Source organism: Coloeus monedula, assembly GCF_965178545.1.
Source record: "Coloeus monedula genome assembly, chromosome: 5".
Classification (NCBI taxonomy): Eukaryota; Metazoa; Chordata; class Aves; order Passeriformes; family Corvidae; genus Coloeus; species Coloeus monedula.
In genome coordinates, this window is record NC_138785.1 from 27,038,581 (window position 1) to 27,057,614 (window position 19,034).

At 39.9% G+C, this 19,034-nt stretch overlaps 1 protein-coding gene across 1 annotated transcript; it reads left to right on the forward strand.

The window, feature by feature from the left end:
* Positions 1–4,325: 4,325 nt before the first annotated feature.
* PLRG1 (pleiotropic regulator 1) lies at positions 4,326–17,330 on the forward strand. Its single transcript, XM_082281686.1, has 15 exons — positions 4,326–4,396; positions 6,127–6,233; positions 6,457–6,599; positions 7,054–7,107; positions 8,346–8,439; positions 8,840–8,930; positions 9,125–9,226; positions 10,727–10,819; positions 11,152–11,301; positions 11,410–11,511; positions 11,990–12,092; positions 12,678–12,786; positions 14,305–14,444; positions 15,973–16,166; positions 17,125–17,330. The coding sequence occupies exons 1-15, from the start codon at positions 4,388–4,390 to the stop codon at positions 17,182–17,184; spliced, it is 1,551 nt and encodes a 516-aa protein (XP_082137812.1). The 5' UTR covers positions 4,326–4,387; the 3' UTR covers positions 17,185–17,330.
* Positions 17,331–19,034: the final 1,704 nt, after the last annotated feature.

Sequence of the window (19,034 nt, forward strand, 5' to 3'; positions counted from 1 at the left end):
TTAGGCCTTTTCCTGTATTTGTGCTGTTGTCAGAATTCTAGTAAGCTATGTAGATTCACAAAATATGAAAAATATTTAACCTGACTGGTTTAATTATTAAACAGTTTGGACCAAAATCAGCCATGGCTCAAGGAGCTAAAACTCCACTGAATTTGATCTCCTGCATGAGGACATCACCAACACTATTAGATGTGAAAGAACACAAACTTCTCCCTACAAATGTTAAAGAAATCTTTCTAAGGCCAAAACTGACATCATTAACAAGTTATTTCCACTTATGGATGCTATCCAAGATTTTATCATTGATTCTGGGAATCTCCAAACTTTTAATACTGTTTTCCCTCCATGTACCTCTAAGGGAAGTTCAGCCACCCTCATCTTACATATATGGAAGGGACATGGTCATCTTGAACCTTTGCCCATGGCTTACGAGCAGCTTGTGATACAGTGGAACCAAAACCAGGTCTCACTAGTCCCAAGCCAGAAACTCAAATTATCCTGGATCAGCTCACACAAATCTTAATTAAATATATGATATTTGTGCTAAATCTGTTTTGAAACCATCAGCATGTTCCGCAGTAACTTATGGTGTCCTCCTCCAGGCATTAAGCCCTCTTTAGCTCCTGATGAAAAGCCCTGGTTGTGTCTCTGCAGAGGCTGTTGGAGACTGGTTGACAAGGGTTGGTGCAGGAGCCCCCAAGCCAGCTGCAGAGTCCCAGCATGGGAAACCCCCAGGCTTATTCTGCCTTCAGATGGGATTTCCCCTTTGAAACTCAGCCTCTGACCCTCCCAGCTCCAGTACTTTTCATTGGCTTCCCCAGGAGAGTTGGGTGGTTGTGTCTCCCTCAGGATTCTCCATGAGCAACACGTGTATGCCACACCACAGCAGGTTGGTGGCTACGTGCCAAATGACCAGATGCCCCAGGGAAAGGATCATGTGACTGTCCATCTGGTAAGCAAGGGCCTTGTCTGCACTGCAGAGGTTGTGCCTGGAGACTTTTACCAGCAAAAACGGTCCAAATTTGGAATGGCATACAGAGGGTTCTATCCTGGCAAACATACACACATACAGAAAAGCATTTTGGCAGCAGAAGTTAACCTCCATTAGCATCTTGGTTATGAGATGTGGTTTTACTCTCACAATTGCAACCATTACAGTCAGGCTGACACTTTATAAGGATTGAATAAAGCCTTATGAAGAACCAGAACTATGACTTAAATTTCTTCTAAAAATGATATCAAAGCTTTCTCTTCAAAACAGAACAACCTATCTTTTTTCCTTCATACTCCCTCCTCCAACTCATGTGGTTAATGGGAAGGTGTTTCCAGAGTTAACGTGGTAGTGATACCACAACCCACCTGCTAGAAACTGCAGTAATACACCATGGACCTGTTGGTGTTCCAGGAAACCCCTCTGTACAGTATTTTTGTGCTAAAAAGGCACTTACTGGCAGAGGCGTATGTGTGATTTGAGGAATGACTATTTGCTCGCTGCCTTGGTGTTTGTTGTGCCAGCCAGTGATGCAACCCTCTTTACACAACCCCCCCTGCCCCCAGGTGAGTCGTGGTCACCAGATCATGGCCCTTCAGAGCTGGATGTACCCCCCAAAGAGGTCTTGGGGGACAGAACCTTCTTGGCTTACACTGAGCTACAGTGTTTAAATTTAAAAATAGCTGTTGATTTAGAAATGTCCTTTTAAACAACTAGTGTTGTAATAGTGTCATCCTATGAAAAGAATATTGTAAACTTAAATGTTCATCTCTGCTGAGACGAACATCCTTTTTTCTTATCTGCTTTTACTGGTAGCAAATATTACTTCAAAGTTTTCTTGTAAATGATAATTAATGGTATCTCCGTGTTCTGGGAGCAAGCAAATTCTAAAACATTAATGAGTGTGCCTATTCACTTTGCCTTTAATACAACACTAGAAGTCCATCCAACTTAACCAGTCACCCTCCATGGAACAGTGCCTATTAAAAAATACATAATTTGCTTTTTCCAGAATTGCAGCTGTAGCTGACATGCAAGAACACATCAAGAAACCACATATAACAAAGAAAATTAATGAAATGCATATTCTTGTTAAAATTACTGACATGATTTATTGACATTCCAGGACTAAATTTCACCTTAGACTAAACCTTCTAGAAAAACAAAAATATTAAATTTGTCCTCTAACTGGATTCTGAAATCTCTGAAAAGATTAATTTGTTCTCTGAGTTTCTAAAGCATTACAAGGATACCAGGAAACAAGTTCAGATATAAATTTCTGAGGGGAATGTTTACATGTAAAAAAAATGAGAACAAGTATAGCAACTACAGGGCCATGTGAATACTACTAATAATAGTAATAAAAAGCACAGACAAGTTTTCTTGCTAAATATAAATGGATTTTTAAAAATATTCTGCTACCAGATCATGTATTTCAAATTTGGTTTCCCTTTAAAAGGCGGTGGAAATAAGTCTGATTTCTTTCAACAGAAGGAAACAACTCTGTACACTGCCAGAGACTAGCCTTTAAACCATTTCCACACATCAAATCTACCAGTCAACTGAGCAATCAAGCAGGGTCATGCTACTCTGTCTGTAACCTTAAAAAAGAAAGGCAAACCTGTTTGAAATCCCTAGCTCTACCCAAATTTCCTTTCAAATGTTGTGTATCCTCAATCTAACCTCATTAGCCCAAGAGGACATGAAAGACTTGCCCCATTTTGACACACTGCCCTGTGGAGTTTGCACTCTAGGTTGCACTTTAAGCAAGGACAGACAATGCTCCCCCTCCTCGAGGTGCTATGCTGGCCTTTACAGGAAGCACTGAAATCCAGAGGGATTATTGCCAGCCTCACCAGAGGGACTACCAAAATAGGCTGACATGTTAAATATGAAACCTGGCTGCCTTGGCTTGAAATGGAGCTGGCAATAGTTCTCCACCGTTAGTGACAATTGGCATCTCTTCCCCACCTCTACCTAGACCGGGAGCTGGGGGTCAAAGCCATGTGGAGCACATTACCATCACTGTAACCTAAATTACTAAACATAAATCATCAGTGCAGCCACAAGAAATGACCCACCAACTGCAGAAAAGACACGACCTCGATGTCAAGCATGCAACTCGTGTACCAGAAATAATCCCAGGCTAACACTGTCCTGTAGCTAATAAAGATGACAGGTTTGAACCACCTATGCTGCACTGAATTACTTCTAGCCCAGATCAGTTTGTAAAATGTTCACAGCTCAGGCATGCAGGCAGAGTAATTGGCTGGTCCAGTGATAAAGAAGAACATCATGATGGAGTGGCTGCAAAAGATGAGTTTACCAAATCCCAGCTACTGCCCAGGAGGACAAGACTTCCTGGAATTAAGAGCAGATGAGTATATCTGGAGAAATTAGGTGCGTATGTGAAATTTGCACAGATGCATTTGGTTATTCTGCTTATGAAGGAAAGTGAAATATCAGGTGGAGTACCAGGGTACATTTGGAAGACAATTACAACCTCTGCGCTTTCACAACCAACACTTTGCCACGGGGTACAGGGGTTACAGCTCGTTCACATGCTTCACTCTCCATCCAAATGAGGACCCCTGAACCCAAACTCAAGACACTCTTCCCAAAAGACCAGCTATAATGGCTAACATCCAATATCACCGTGGTTCCAAACTGTGTGGCTTTATCCTTGAGAACTCGCGAGGGAAGCAATACTTGAAACCTGCAGCTGCACGACCCAAAGCAGTCGCAAAGGCCGAGAATTCCGGCCCCAAGACGGGACGGAGCAGAGCGCGCTCAGGCCCGCACGGTGACGGGGCAGCGCCGGCGCCTCTCCCGCAGCGCGACACCGCCCTCTGGCGGCCGCTGCCCGCAGCGCACACCTGAGACACGGCCCCGCCTGGGAGCGACCGCAGCGGGGCCAGCGGGCCCCACCTCCGGCTATCCCAGGGCCATCCCAAAACACGCGGCACACGGTCGTGTGCAGAGGGTTCTTGAGTATCTCCAGCGAGGGACACTCCGCAATCTTCCTGGGCAACCTGTGCTGGTGCACGATCATCTGCACAGTGTAGTTCTTCCTCATGTTCAGGAGGAACTTCTGTGCACCAGTTTCTGCCTCGTGTCCTATTGCTTGGCACCACCGAGCAGAGCGTGGCTCCGTTCTCTTGTCACCCCCCTTTAGATATTTATACACGCTGGTGAAGTGACTGGCACCGCCTGCTCCGACAGCGCCGGCGGGGCTCGAACCCGCGACCTCCAGTACACCGAGGGGAGGGGGTGCCGTAAGCCCCGCCCCTCTTTTATTGTCTCATTTCCCTCTTCCATGCGTCACTTCCGGTGCAGCGCAGGAAGGCGCCGGAAGTGGCTCCATAGCAGCTGCGGCGGGAGGAGTTCGGTGGCGCCATGGCGGAGGTGAGGGACGGGGGGAGCGGCCCCGCATGTCCACTGTATCGCGCCCCAGAGGCTCCTCGGGCGAGACCAGGGAGTGGGGCCGAGTCAGTGGGGCGGGTTGGGGCCGGGCGAGAGAAGTGCCGCCCCGCACCCGCCACCCTCACTGTCCCCTGGGTGGGAAGGGCCGCTGTGGGGATGGACCTTGGCGCCCTTTCCAGCTGCGCAGCCCCCGCCAGGTCCGGCCCGGGGACAGCGAGGTGCGCGCAGGACGCAGAGGGTGCGGGTCATCGGCCTGTGCCTGTCTGGGGAGGGAGTGAGCAGCGGGCAGCGGGCTTGCTTTGCCAGACTTGTGCCGTCTGCGGAATTGGTGCTGCTGGGCATCAGGCACAGCATCGCCAGCCGGGCAGGGGAGCGGATTGTCCCGCTCTGCTCTGCTCTGGGGCAGCCTCACTTCGAGTGCTGGGGGGCAGTTGTCGGTACCACAATGTAAAATAAAGGTCTAAATGAAATGAGTATGAATGGTGTGGAGGGGAAGCTTTATGAAGAGTGGCTGAGGTCGCTTGCCATGTTCAGTCTGGAGAAGAGAGCGAGGGGAAACCTCATTTCAGTTTCCAGTTTCCTCGTGAGGGGGAAGCAGAGGAGCAGGCGCTAGTCGGATCTGATCGCTGTGGTGCCCAGTGACAGGACCCGAGGGAATGGCCTGAGGCTGTGTCAGGGGAGGTTTAGGTTGGATATTAGGAAGGGATTTTTCACCCAGAGGGTGGTTCGACAGGGAAACAGGCTCCCCAGGGAAGGGGTCACAGCACCAGCCTGACGAGTTCAGGAAGCATTTGGACAATGCTCTCAGGCCCATGGTGCAATTTTTGGGGTGTCCTATGCAGGACCAGAAGTTGAACTTGATGGTCCTTGTGGGTCCCTTTCAACTCAGCATGTTCTGTGATTATGGGGAAGCAATGCTGTCATGCTCGACCACCAGAGAGCTACTGACTCTGTTAGCCCATAGTGGCATCCTCAGGGGTTTTTGTGAGGGCTTGGAGTACCGCTGTGGAGAAGGCCCCTGCTTTTATAGGCTATAGAGTCGTTACTGTGGGGTGAATGTCATGCCCTTCTAAAAGCATGTGGGGTTGTCAGGATTATAGAAGAAGGTGGAACGACTGCTGCCCCATGCAACACTATGAACTGTTTTTTTACAGAAAAGCTTTTGTCAAAAATTACTTGCAGAAGCTTCTTCCCTGCTGGGGAGACATGGTCTTACCTACTCCTCCGTTTGTTGTGTCAACAGCTGCTGTTGTTGAGTGGTGATTAGCCACGTTAACGTGAAGTGGTACACAAATTCACGATTGCCCATGTTCTTTTTATGGTGGTAGTGAAGGAAAATTTACAGGGGTTTTTTTCAGAATTGCCTGCATATAAAAACAGAACTGGAAAGGATGTGAGATAAAAGCTTTTATATTCATGGATTTGTCATGTAAATACCAGTGCAGAAAGTTTGATCAGAGTTTTTGGCTTGCTTTTCAAAGTCTTGTAAGTTTACAAGGAGTAGAATATAGTTTTGAATAAACACTGTAAAACAATTAACAGATAAACTTAATTTATTAGTTTCCAAAGGATTAGTGTCTTCTGTGAACTGAATGGTTGCATATGATAGAACTAAGATTTGAAATTGCTACTCAGTTCAATTTGTGTTTCAGTTTACAGTTTTTCATTTAAATCTGTTCAAACGTATTTAAATGCTTTTTTCTTTATTTTAGGAAGTCCAAAAACATTCTGTGCACACACTTGTGTTCAGGTCTTTGAAGAGAACCCATGACATGTTTGTAGCTGATAATGCCAAGCCTATCCCATTGGATGAAGAAAGGTAAGTGCTGTTGCACTCAGTGAAGTTTTAAACTCTGTTAATGATTGCTCCACCCAAGTCAGAAATTCAGATGTTTCTGTGCTGTTAACAGTGTAATTTTGAGAGGAGAGAAATATTAGAGTTGTAAAGTAAGTTTTATGACATCCTCTCTAAAATATTTCAAAGCTTAGTAACAGTTCAGAAACTGGGGTTTAATGAGGATTATGCTTTACTCTTCCCACAGTCACAAGGTGAAAATGGCAGTCAAGCTGCGTACAGAGTACGGCTCAGTGCTACACATGCCCACTCTCAAAGAGAACCTGAGGGAGAAAGGAGGCCCCAACACTGGGGATCCCTATGGACACAAGCAGTATTCTGGAAATCAAGGTTAGTTTGCTCTTAGTGGTATATTTGTCCTTTCTTTTGCAACAGTCTCACTGATGTAGAATCTAAAGAATGCACTCCAGTGTTAATCCACTGGAAGTAAATACAGAAATAAAAAAAACCTTTTTTGATTGGTATTTTTCTTGCTAGGGTCCACAGGAGGTACGTGATTCAGAGCAAGGGGAAAGCTTGTTTATAGCAAAGGAGTTATTGGGTGCTGTAGATTTTTTATATTGAGATTAATTGGTAAAAAGAGTAATTTTTGGTAACATTAGTGTATGCTGCACACAGAACAAATTAAATTAATGAAAATGAGAAATGTCTAAGTACACTGGAAGTGGTTACTGGTTTCTGCTATGTGTGACCAGCTCTGTTTTCCTCTGTTTGCTGTTTGAGTGCATTATTTACAGTGCAGTATAAAATGTAATTATTAATATAACAATTTCTTGCTCTTCAGGACAAGAACTTGAGTATGTGGTGACTGGTACACACCCATACCCATCTGGGCCTGGTAAGTAAAATTTTGCAAGTGTTGGCATGAACTTTTTGGTTTCCTGTATGAACAAGGCATTGTTGATCCTAGCAGGAGCAGGCTTCCTCTTGTTGTGAATCCATACTTGATAGTAATGGAATGCAGCCTGCTTTTCGTCACCAGAGTAGAAAGGTGCAGGTTTCACCACCTTGCTCTGGGGAAGAGACTTAAAGGTTTAATAGTTTTAGTGTCATTTGGTTTTGTCCATACTTGTAAGGGTTATGTTTCTGTATTGTTACATTGGCCATTGCTAATTGCCACTGTTGCTGATGAATCCTGCTCTATTCTTGTAAGAGCTTAGTTTTAGCTGTTAATCTTTCATTGTACTTAAGTTTATTATGAGTATAGTGGAAAATCTGTTGTTTTGGCTTATAAATTAACAGATATGAGTGTTCAATCATTAAAAAACCAGGCATAGTTTCTTGTAACTGTGTGGTTGAGAATTTCTCACAGTGGTTTCGACAAGTTTAATGTTCTTTTAATAGAATCATATATATCAGGGTTAAAAATCAGATTTCTTTCTTTGCTGTTTCTTGTTTTAACCTGAATATTTTGCCAAAATACTGAGTTTGTTGTCAACTGACAGAAGTTTGGTTAGGAAGAGAAATAAAGCAATTAGTTAAATTCACCAATCTGCTCCAAAACTATACTTTACAAAGAGTTTTTAAATTTTTTTTAGGAAAAGATCTGCTATTCTTGAGATAATGCTAAAAATCTGAAGATATAGCCTGAAATTCTCACTTCAGTGGGACTAAGCCTTTTGTAGTTCTGGCACCACTATGTGATGCCAAGCACCACACAGGGTTGGATTATAATTTGTACTAAAGGGCCTAAATTAGCAAATGCTTCACAACACCATGTTTATTTCTGTAATGTTTGAATTTCCATAGAATTTGAAGCTGGATAAAAAGATGGATGCTGCTCCTAATTAGACTTTTTTTTTTCTCGTTTCCACTGATATAAACACACAGTTTTATACTCTAGAAATTTTGTATTCACATGTGTAGTAGATCAAGATGAACAGGATTTGGGCCAAAACAAAGATTTCAGTAGATTTGAATTGGATGTGAAAATGTTATTGAAGGATGAGGCTGAATATTACAGGTGTGTCAGGCCCTTGTTTGCAGGTACATGTGTATGTACATGTTAGTATAATACACTTTTGAGTTCCTGTTTAAAAGAGTTGTCTTTGTTTGTGCCGTGTTATTTTTTCCAAGGCGTGGCTTTGACAGCAGATACTAAGGTCCAGAGGATGCCAAGTGAATCTGCAGCACAGTCCTTAGCTGTAGCACTTCCTGCTTCCCAGTCCAGGTACTGCTGTGTTACCTCATTGACACTGTTATCTGTGGGAGTTTCAAGGCAAATCACAAAGGCTGGGATAGGAGCTACCTGGAGTAATTAAAATATTCTTTAAAAAACTGCTTTTAGTGTGGACAGGCATCATTTTCTGTATGCTTTTTTTTTTTGTATTGTCATAGAGGCAGTGGGTGGACGTTGGGACAAGGGAAATTTTGTTTAGGCAGAAAAGAGGTGAAGCTTTGTGGATATCTGTACCTTGGGGTGGTCAAGCTCTGGACAGGGTGCTAAGAGAGGTTGTGGATTCTCCATCCTGAGAGGTGTACAGCACTCAGCTGTATGCAGCCCTGTGATGCCTTATCACTTAGCAGGAGAAAGTTGATTGCAATTCATCAACCATTTTCATTCACCCTAGGCTAGATGCAAATCGGACAGCTGCTGGCGTGGGTGACATTTACAGGCATGCTGGGATATCTGAGCGTTCACAACCTCCTGGGATGTCTGTGGTGAGTCTGTTGCACATCTGATGTGAAAAGTACATGGTATTGACCAGATTGCTTCTGGAGCTGCGTGTGTTGTGTGGAGATCTCCTGATTGACTAAATTTAATCAGTGTTGAGAAGGCAGAATAAAAAGGTTTTAGCCTTTGGGCAAAGAGGTGAGCTACGAACCAGAAGAGTAACCCTTCTTTTAACTTACAGGCTATGGTGGAAGCTGGTGGAAACAAAAATTCTGCATTAATGCCAAAGAAGGCTCCAACCATGCCCAAACCTCAGTGGCATCCACCTTGGAAACTGTACAGAGTAAGTTAGAAATTACATGACACAAGCACACATAAAAAGTAAACATATTTTATGTAAGAGCTTAAATCATAATTTTTGTTCTCATTCGCAAAAATGTAATCAAATATGATTCAAAAATGTGATCAAAAAGTGATCGCAACTAAGTTGTATACACACACTCTCTTTGAACCTTTTTTTTGCTCTTGTAGCTGTGTTACGCTAAATTTGTTAGGTTTGCTGTATTAGTCAGAAATCTGAAGGCTGATCTTTAAAACAGTTTTTTGAAAACTACTTGAACTCCAAGGAGTGTATAGGTTTTCTAAATACAGCAGTATTTGAATGTGTTTTCTGTAGAAATTAAGATAAATGCCATTTGAAAGAAATGGCACCAAAATAAATCCATAAGAGATTTATGGTAAACAGATGAAAAATTGAAAAATGCCTACTTGTTAGGAGCACTTTCTTTTCAGAGAAATACTGTGAATAACAATTCAAGTCACTCGAGTATTTGTACATGTAAATAGTTTTAGTGAAGGTTTGTTGTCAAAATCCTTGCTCAACAAGGGAAAAGCTTGTTCAGACAGCTTGGAAATAAAAGCATAGCTGGAACACCAAATGTGGGTTTCATCTATCTGTTGCTTTAGATCTACATTTTAACTGGTTTTCCTAAGCTTGGTTTGAAGTTGTGAAAGATGTGAACTCAAAATAGGTCAAATGAATTATTTCTTAGATTTCTCCCCAGAAAAGCCCATTTCTATTCTTATATTAAGAAATTTTGACAGTTATCTTAAAATCTTGTGTCTGTGGTCTCATGTGATCAGAAAAGTCCACTTTAGCTTTCCAAAGTATTTCTGCCTAAGAAGCTTTGTTGTGTTTTAAATCTTTTGAAATGAGCTGTATGACAGTACATGAAACATGACATCCAGTGAAACCAGTTACAGGTTTTGATTTTAGCTGTCTGACTTTGGAGAATTTAGAGAAACAGAAAGGCTGCTGAAAGCAAAGCATACGTTGGCGGAGTGTTTCTTGTGAGATCAGTCTCCATTATTTTATTGCTGGAAAGTTTCCAACTCTCATATTACCCCTCTTTTGGGGAAAAGAAGGTGATGGTGTGCTTGAAGAGGTTATTACATAGAAATGTAATTTAATAGCCAGTATTTTTAGAATTGTTCTTTGTATAAGCACTATACAGCAGCACAAGGAATTGGTGCTCAAATAGACTCTTTCTCTTCAAAGCTTCAAGTGTTGAGCCACAGTGTTTTGGACTCTGAAAGGGTGTGAAAAAGTTGCTTATAGGAACAGGATCTTTACTTATTGCAAGCTCCCCAAGTCTGGTGTACGTAAATTTCTAGTTTTCTCTTTCTTTAACTGAAGTAGAAATCAAGTTGTCTTCAGATCTGATTTCACATTTGACTTTTCTTGGTAAATACTAGCAAATTTCAGTGTTGGAGAAGGAAAATTACATCAAAAGATGTACGTGTATTACTTCTGATGTATACAATTTTTTGGTTCTTTCTCAAGGTTATCAGTGGTCACCTGGGCTGGGTGAGATGTATTGCAGTAGAACCAGGAAATCAGTGGTTTGTTACTGGCTCTGCTGACAGAACCATAAAGGTAAGAGGCTGGGAAGAAATGACTGACAAAGTCTGTAGGGGGTGGGGTTTTTTTCCCTTTTTATTTAAAAATGTCTCCAGCCCCTTGGAAACAATTTCTTGCATACTGTTGGTGGAATAATGAACTGCAGAACATTTTTTCTTTTATTACCTTGTCATAGCACTAATTCTTTTCTTGAGATTTCATTTATTACATGGTCATATCTGGAGACGAAATACTTGTGATTCTATTTTTAACTTATGGTGCAACAGGATCAGTTACATCTGGGCTGTTTACCCAGGCTTACTGTGTAGCTTTTTCCTGTCTACCTTAAAATACCTCTTTTGGTGCAGATTTGGGACCTTGCTAGTGGCAAATTGAAATTGTCTTTGACGGGACACATCAGTACTGTACGAGGGGTGATAGTAAGTGCAAGAAGTCCATACCTGTTTTCTTGTGGAGAAGACAAACAAGTGAAATGCTGGGATCTTGAATACAATAAGGTAAGCTATGGTTTCTTTAATTGATGGAATTGGTGGTAGCAAATACAGAAATCAAAGCATTTAGAATATTCTTTCAATTATTAGTTTGTGTGGTTTTTGTTCATTTAGGTTATCAGACATTACCATGGTCATCTAAGTGCTGTCTATGGCTTAGACTTGCATCCAACAATAGATGTGTTGGTGACATGTAGCAGAGATTCAACAGCACGAGTAAGTATAGCACTGTTGTGTTTAAACACCCTGATATGTGTATTTCAATATCTTACATTTGTAAAAAAGAGCACTTAGCAAAAGTTAACATCAATCTAGATGAAATACTAAGATGATGTGTGTTAGCTTGGTCTTACATTGTTGGTAAAATTGAAGCCCAAATACAAACATGTCATGTCACTTCAGGATGTTTTATTTCTTAATTTAGTAGGTAGATTACATAATATATGTAGGATTGCTTAGTATTTAGAAGGTGGTATGGGACTATGGTGACTTAAATTATTCATATGCATAGAAGTTCACTGGCAGGTTCCTGCTCTCCTTGAAATTTGACAGCTGAGGCAGTTCTGTGATGAATGTTTGGTTGAAAAATACCACCTAAATACCATTTTTTATTCTGTAGACTATTGACAGTGCCTAAAATACATTGAATATGCACCTGTTACTGACCTCTCACATATTTGCTGTGAATTCATAGATTTGGGATGTGAGGACAAAAGCCAGTGTGCACACACTGTCAGGACACACAAATGCAGTAGCAACTGTGAAGTGCCAAGCTGCAGAACCACAAATTATTACAGGTATAGTAGGTGTGGTTTCATGAGTAACATGATGGAAAAACCTAATGATGAATGTGTTTGTTCAGTAATTGTGTGATGTTCATAATGTTACCTTGGAGAATTTGCTCAATATCTCTTACGAGTTTATGTTGAGATTGGGCCATGCAGTGGTTACTACATACTATTAATGGTATGTTTAAGCAAATATGGCTGTGCATTGTTCAAATGCTTTTCTGCACTTCTTTTTTTTTCTGGTGTTAACATTTGTGTTGTAATATGTATTGAGACTTGGATTTTCTGTGATATTTTAGCTCTCCCCATTTCATTTAAGGAGCATCCAGTACCGTGGTTAAGTGTTCATCTTTCCATTATGTCAAAATCCAGCTTTGCAGTGTAACTTAGTTCTTAGTTACAAAGTTAACTTAGTTTCAAACTGAGTAAAAAGACTATTGCAATCCAGCATATTCTTCATCTGAGGTGGCATTAGCACAATATTATTGTCTCACATCATTTTGGCTGCCTTAGCAAAGTAATGATTATGATAAAGTCAAGGCGATGGTTTCTACTTTTTTTTTTTTTTTTTTTTAAATTTTCCTTTCATTGTAGGCAGTCATGATACTACCATACGGCTCTGGGACTTGGTGGCAGGAAAAACTCGTGTTACTTTAACAAATCACAAGAAATCTGTAAGAGCAGTAGTGCTACATCCGAGACAGTAAGTTTTCTTCATTCTGTTACACTTTCACAGTGCTTTTGAGAGCTGAAGAGAGCCAATGTGAGTGAAGATCTAGAATGGTAGAGTATAATAATGTGAGAAAGTAATGCACTTACGATGATGCAAAAATGTACCTATCAATTGTCAGATAACATTTTACTGCATTGATTGTGCTTCCCTAGTACTGGCATTGGTGTACTTGAGCAATCCTGAGAATGTCTTACATCCCACAGAGTTACTTATGTGTGTGCCTTTCATTCAGTCCTTAAAAATCAGTGATACAGGGCTTGTAAGGCTAATAATAAATATGTAACTGAATAGTTGTGAGCAGAAAGTGCAGTAGTTTTGTAATGGGCCATTGCACATGTGTGATTAATGCTAAAGGAGACTGATTAATAGAACAGCCTTTGTTTTGAATATGTGGTTCACTGCACAAGACATTTCAATCTTAACTGGCCCTAAAAGAAAACTTACTGTGAGAATTGAAGCTTTGAAGCAGATGGTCTTGGAAGTGCTCTGAATTTGGATGCTATATTTTGATGCACAGCAGTTGCCTGTTTGGATCCCCTTTAAAACAATGGAGAAAAGGAATTCACATAGAACTTCAATACTTCTGTGCCTTTCATATTTTAAAATTACATTCTATCATTTCTATCAGAAATTCAGAATCTTTGATATGAATAAATTCTGTTCCAATGTGTGCCTGAAATCTTGTATAGCCTGTTATCTGTAGCTATAGAAAAAAACCTCTCGTTCTACTTACATTCTGAAAAAAAAAAGTAATTCTAGATTCAGCTTCATCAATTACACCTTTTTGAAAGTAAACTTGAAGTGTTCTTGTCAAACAGTAGCAGCTGTGAGCCTGTATTTCAGTGTTTCTATTTTTTTAAATGTTCTGGCATTTTCTCATAAGACTCACTTTTTTATTTGTAGTATCTTTTAAATAGACAGCAAATTGCCTGGACAGTGTGGTAGTGAAAGTATTCCTACAGACTTTTATGTGTGCTACCCAAATAACCAAGAAACTGCTTGCACATCTTAAAATGAAGGAAATTTTTATTTCAGGGTATCTCAGTGGAAGAAATGATCTTTCTTAGTTACATTTTTGCGGGGCCTTCTCCTTGCTTATGTAATTTTGGAAGACTAGCCGTTAGCCTATGCTTGGGGTTTGTTGTCTTTTTTTTCCTGTTACCTTTGCTGATGATGCCCTTATACCTGAAAATTTGCCAGAATAACAACTGAAGAGAACTTAATGGGCATTTTAAGTACTTGCATATTAAATCCTGTGCCGTATAGGATATTATAAAGTTTAGTCTATGAAACGGAAAGAAAATAGTAGGAATAGCTAATTCATGACTTCATAAAATTGCTTAATTTCATGTAAAGTAAACATGTCAGAAAAGCAGTTCTAATATTAAGTAATTTTGCCACTAGCATTTAGCAGTAGTTTTAATGAAGGACATTTGCTCTCACTACAGCGATTTTGAACTTTAATATACTGTGTTTATTTTCTTTCAGTTACACATTTGCATCTGGTTCTCCAGATAATATTAAGCAGTGGAAATTCCCAGATGGAAACTTCATTCAGAACCTCTCTGGTCACAATGCTATTATAAACACCCTGGCTGTAAATTCTGATGGTGTTCTGGTCTCAGGAGGTAAAAGTCAGAAATACACATTCCTCTCCTTTCCCCCATGCCCATGTGGCTGGAGGTCCTTAGGCAGAAATGCTCACAGAGCTCTGCTTTACCTAGGCCTGTAAACCTGCTGCAGGACACCATTTCATTTCATAGTGAATAGGGCCACTTCATCTTCTTGGATGTTTCTGAGCTGCATGCAAATAAAATAAATTTGAAGGACTTCTAGTGTGCTGCGTGGAAGAGGTTTCCTCTTCTCATCTGGCTGCTGCTGCAAGGCTCCAGAGTCCATCCTTTATGATCTGCTAATCATCAGTGCCTCCTCTAGAGTTAGCTGCACATTGATGCAGTGAGACTGGATAGAGGATATAGAAACATCTTGCTGAAGCTGATGGGGAATAAGGCACTTGGTCCCATTTGGTCCCCTTGCATATTGTATGTCCTGTAGGCTAAGGATGTGGAGTTAGATGGGACTGTGCTAAGCAGGAGTTGGAAAACAGCCAATTACATTGTCACCTTACTCTGGTTATGTTTCCAAGTATGTGTAAAAGGGGCCCTTGATTTTAAAATTTGGATAAAGCTGTGTTTGACATTCGGCTCATTCACAGTAGGAGCAAGAACTTCACAGAATACTGGAATAGACTTACATTTCCTTATTATTATTTGAAGACACTTTCAGAACATCTTTGTAAGACTTTTTATTGTTAGTAGTAGCTGAGTCTTAGAAAATACCTTCTCCTTTTCCACATAAAAAACCCCCTGTCATTTTAATAATATTAGTTGTGACTTTTTAAAATTAAAATTTGAGTATCAATTCTCCCCTTTACATCTTCATGCTATCTACAGCACCTTCAGAGGAGGTGATGCCGAATTAAAAGAAGTTGATTTTACCTTGGAGTTTTCTACTGTAGAAACACCCTTCTTGAAACATCTGGATTTCTTGTCTAGCTGGCAGCTGTGGAGAAATTTAAATTTTAATAGATCTGTTTTGGCTAGAAAATGCTTTTGAAGGATATTGGGTTTTGTAACTGAAAAATTATCTTGAGAACATCCTTCTGAATAGAGAGTTCAGATTGCTGTGAATGCCCTGTAGCTGATGCCAGCAGCAGCAATACTGGCAGAGGTTTAAACCAAATTTTGAATAAAACCTGTGCAAACATCAAACCTACTTTGCATGATGTAGAAGTCCTTACTGTCCTTAATCTCTTTGGTAGGGTGATGCCTCTTCATTCAACTTTAGTGGAGCTACTGTTCAGGGAGCTTGAAATTCAGAATGCCAGTCCTTACTGTGCTTCCAAAGCAACTTGCTGCAATTGCCTTGTGATGTAGTTTATCATCTCTCAGGGTTATCTGATAAAAATCTGGATGAGATTCTGAAGAAGAAAAAAAGCAGAAAATAGGAAAACTTACGGGGTGTGCTGAGCTGTTCTGCATGAATGTTGTGAGATGTATTCCTGATGTATATACTAGTTGTTCATGATACTCTTTCTAGAAAACAGATAGAAATTAACTGGTCAAAATACTAAGTTTGTTTGTTTGTTTGTTGTAGCTGATAATGGTACTATGCATCTTTGGGACTGGAGAACTGGATACAATTTCCAGAGAGTACATGCAGCTGTACAGCCGGGTTCTTTGGACAGCGAATCAGGAATATTTGCTTGTGTTTTTGACCAGTCAGAAAGCAGATTGCTAACTGCTGAAGCTGATAAAACCATAAAAGTATACAAAGAAGATGATACTGCGGTATGTGAAAGTGTCTTTTTAAAGTATTTTCATCAAATCAAAAAAAATCAGACAAATATAACACATGTCAGTAGGGGACATGTTCAGACTTACGTAATCTGTTTTGTTGAAAGACCTCTGCATTAGCATTAATAGGACATTAGCTAATTTCTGCATTCCTAATTCTTATTATATGCTGTAGTACAAGTGTCAGGTCTGTGAACTCTTTTGCAAAAGGCCTTTGTGGTGAAGTTTGGAGAAATCTGAATACAATAACGTACTTTGGGTTTTGAACCCAGTGGGGAACTGTGGGGTTGTATTGATAAAAACATGGGGATCAGCAAAAGGATTGCACTTCAAAGGTTTATTGCACTTAGTTATATGATCTGGATTGGTTATTGGCCTTGACAACTTTTAGAATTTAGAATAAATAGCTTATTTTCACACTGTTAACTCTAAAATCTGAACTCATTTACTAGTGGAGAAGACAGTAGATTATTGTGTCGTTTATCAGTGTATTAAATATAAAGAATAAAAGGATTTTTATTAAGCATTGGAATTTTGCACTGAATTAGACTTGGAGCAACTCTCAGATATAAAGAATTGGTTTTGAAGTTGGGCAAAATACACTCAATGACATCTACCAATACTGATACCTCTGGAAGGACTGTCGCTGGCTACTCGTGTTCCTGTGCTTTGATACAGTGTTGTTTTGGAAATGCCATTGGCAACCTGATCTTTTTCCTTGTTGGAAAAAAAAAAGTGACAAGAACAGAACAAGTACTGCTATGTACTTCAGACAGTGAGATGATAGAAAATTTAATTTGGATAAATTAATTACATTGTAGATTAGGTGTTAATAATGCTACATATGAAATAGAGTATAGAATACTTCATAAGTAATATTTTAAACTAAACCTTAATTATAGGTGAGTTTCAGGTTTAAAATAATCCTTATGAGATTTTTTTTTTCCTTTAGACTGAAGAAACCCATCCTGTCAGCTGGAAACCAGAAATTATCAAGAGAAAGCGATTTTAGTGCAGCAACATACTACTTCTGTAGTTTTGTTTTGGCTTTCCTGAGAGCTTTCAGTCGCATTTTGTTCTGCCTAGAACAGCAGAGCAAGAAGTCAGTTAAGTCATTGCTATTTCAACATGTTTTATAATAAATTTTGTTTCTCTTTCCTTTTGTCTTTTTTTGTTGTGATTCCAGCAAACCAGTTGAATCTGTTAACTTTGTGGAGCATGCAGGGTTCATGAAAAAGATAGGTGTGCAGGTGGTTATTTTTTTAGACTTACGCTCAATAGATTCTTATAAAAATATTTTGATGAGGTAGGTTGTCTGAAACACCCTTGCTTGACCTCAAAAGTTAATTACAAATTCATGCATAGAAGTCATCTTCTGGAAATTCCTTGGGGACACTTTCAGATTTTAGACCAGTATTGTTTACTGTACATAGGCTAAGTCTATACTAAATTAGAGTTTCAGAGTAATTTAGAAACAAGCAAGACAACACAATAATAAGGTAGTTTGCTTTAAAAACATGGCCTCTGAGCATTGCTGGTCCTGTGTTATTGAATGAAATGGATTTTCAAAGTGTATCTTTCCCCAGGAAAGCTTTCATATGGAAGCACTCATCTTCATTTATGTTATTTCAGAGTGGGCCTTCTGTAGCAGGAACCACTGTCCAATCATATTGTTCGCAGTCACTGCAGGGTTAGGACCAGTTGACTTTTTTTGTAGATGAACTGTTGGTTTTTTCCATTTATCTAAAGCATATATCACAGTAGAGTGCAGTGAACTTTCAGAACTGAGCTCGAGGAAAAGCTCTTAAGTCATTTAAGCCTTAATTCTACACATTGCGTCTTCCCATGATCTTAGGAAGGAATTTAAAATAAACTGTTACTGAAAGATGATTTGTACTTCTGAAGGGACAAATCTTTCATTGGCTCTACAAATAGTCAGGTAACAAGCAGTAAATAAACATGTAAGCCTCCTTGCTACTGCTTATCTGTGATGTCCGTGCTGCTCTAAAGCACTTTCTCTTCACAGGGCAGTGGAGAAAACCATTGTCATCTGGCCATTCACTTATTGGCAACTTTGCTAGCGGTGTTAATAGTTGCATTGGCAAGTGTCACGCTGGCTAGATGCTGGAATAAATCTGTGGCCTCACTGATATCAGGCATTGATATCAAGCAGTTCACAATAATTATTTCTATTCTCTACCAGTTTGCTTTCAAATCTAGGGTTTATGTTAGACAAATGAGTTATTTGCAATGTAATTTACAAAAAGCTAGTAAAACTAAGACTTGTTTATATTATGACAATTTTTGTCTTTTTTATGATGCATAGGAGGTCTTGTATTTATAATATGAATGCTTGACAGTGTCATTTCAAGGGAGTCCATGCTGCATAAATAACTGAATTTTGGTTCACAGCTACTGTCAGAAGTAACTTCACAAAATAGGAAGGGGAATATTTCGTATTTAGGAGTTGGATTAAGCACCTTTTATTTCACTGGTAATTTGAATTTTTTGTGGATCTTGATTACAGTTCTTTCCATGTTAACTAATATAACAATTAAAAATACAGGTTATGGCTTATGCATGTTGTATGTTGCTACTAATGCCTCATTCCAGGAATCAGTGAATTATTGGTGTTACACAAAATTTTGTTGCTCACAGTGAAATCCTCTTTAGGAAACCAGAGTAGAGAGAAACACCTTACTTGAAAAGAGGTGGGATCGTTGAGAATTTTTTTGTTTTGTTTTGTTTTCTTTTTTTTTAAGAAGTGTCTGTTTCTTTTGATAGTTTGGAATGAGGAAGGAGAAATTACAGCTCTAGCTATGGCCCACAGTTCTAGCACGTCTTTTCTGTACTGGCACTTTA

Excerpts from the sequence above, each read along its gene's own strand:
- PLRG1 (XM_082281686.1), top strand. Across the intron at positions 6,234-6,456 it reads ATCCCATTGGATGAAGAAAG|TCACAAGGTGAAAATGGCAG; the intron begins GTAAGTGCTGTT and ends CTCTTCCCACAG. Across the intron at positions 8,931-9,124 it reads AACCTCCTGGGATGTCTGTG|GCTATGGTGGAAGCTGGTGG; the intron begins GTGAGTCTGTTG and ends TTTAACTTACAG.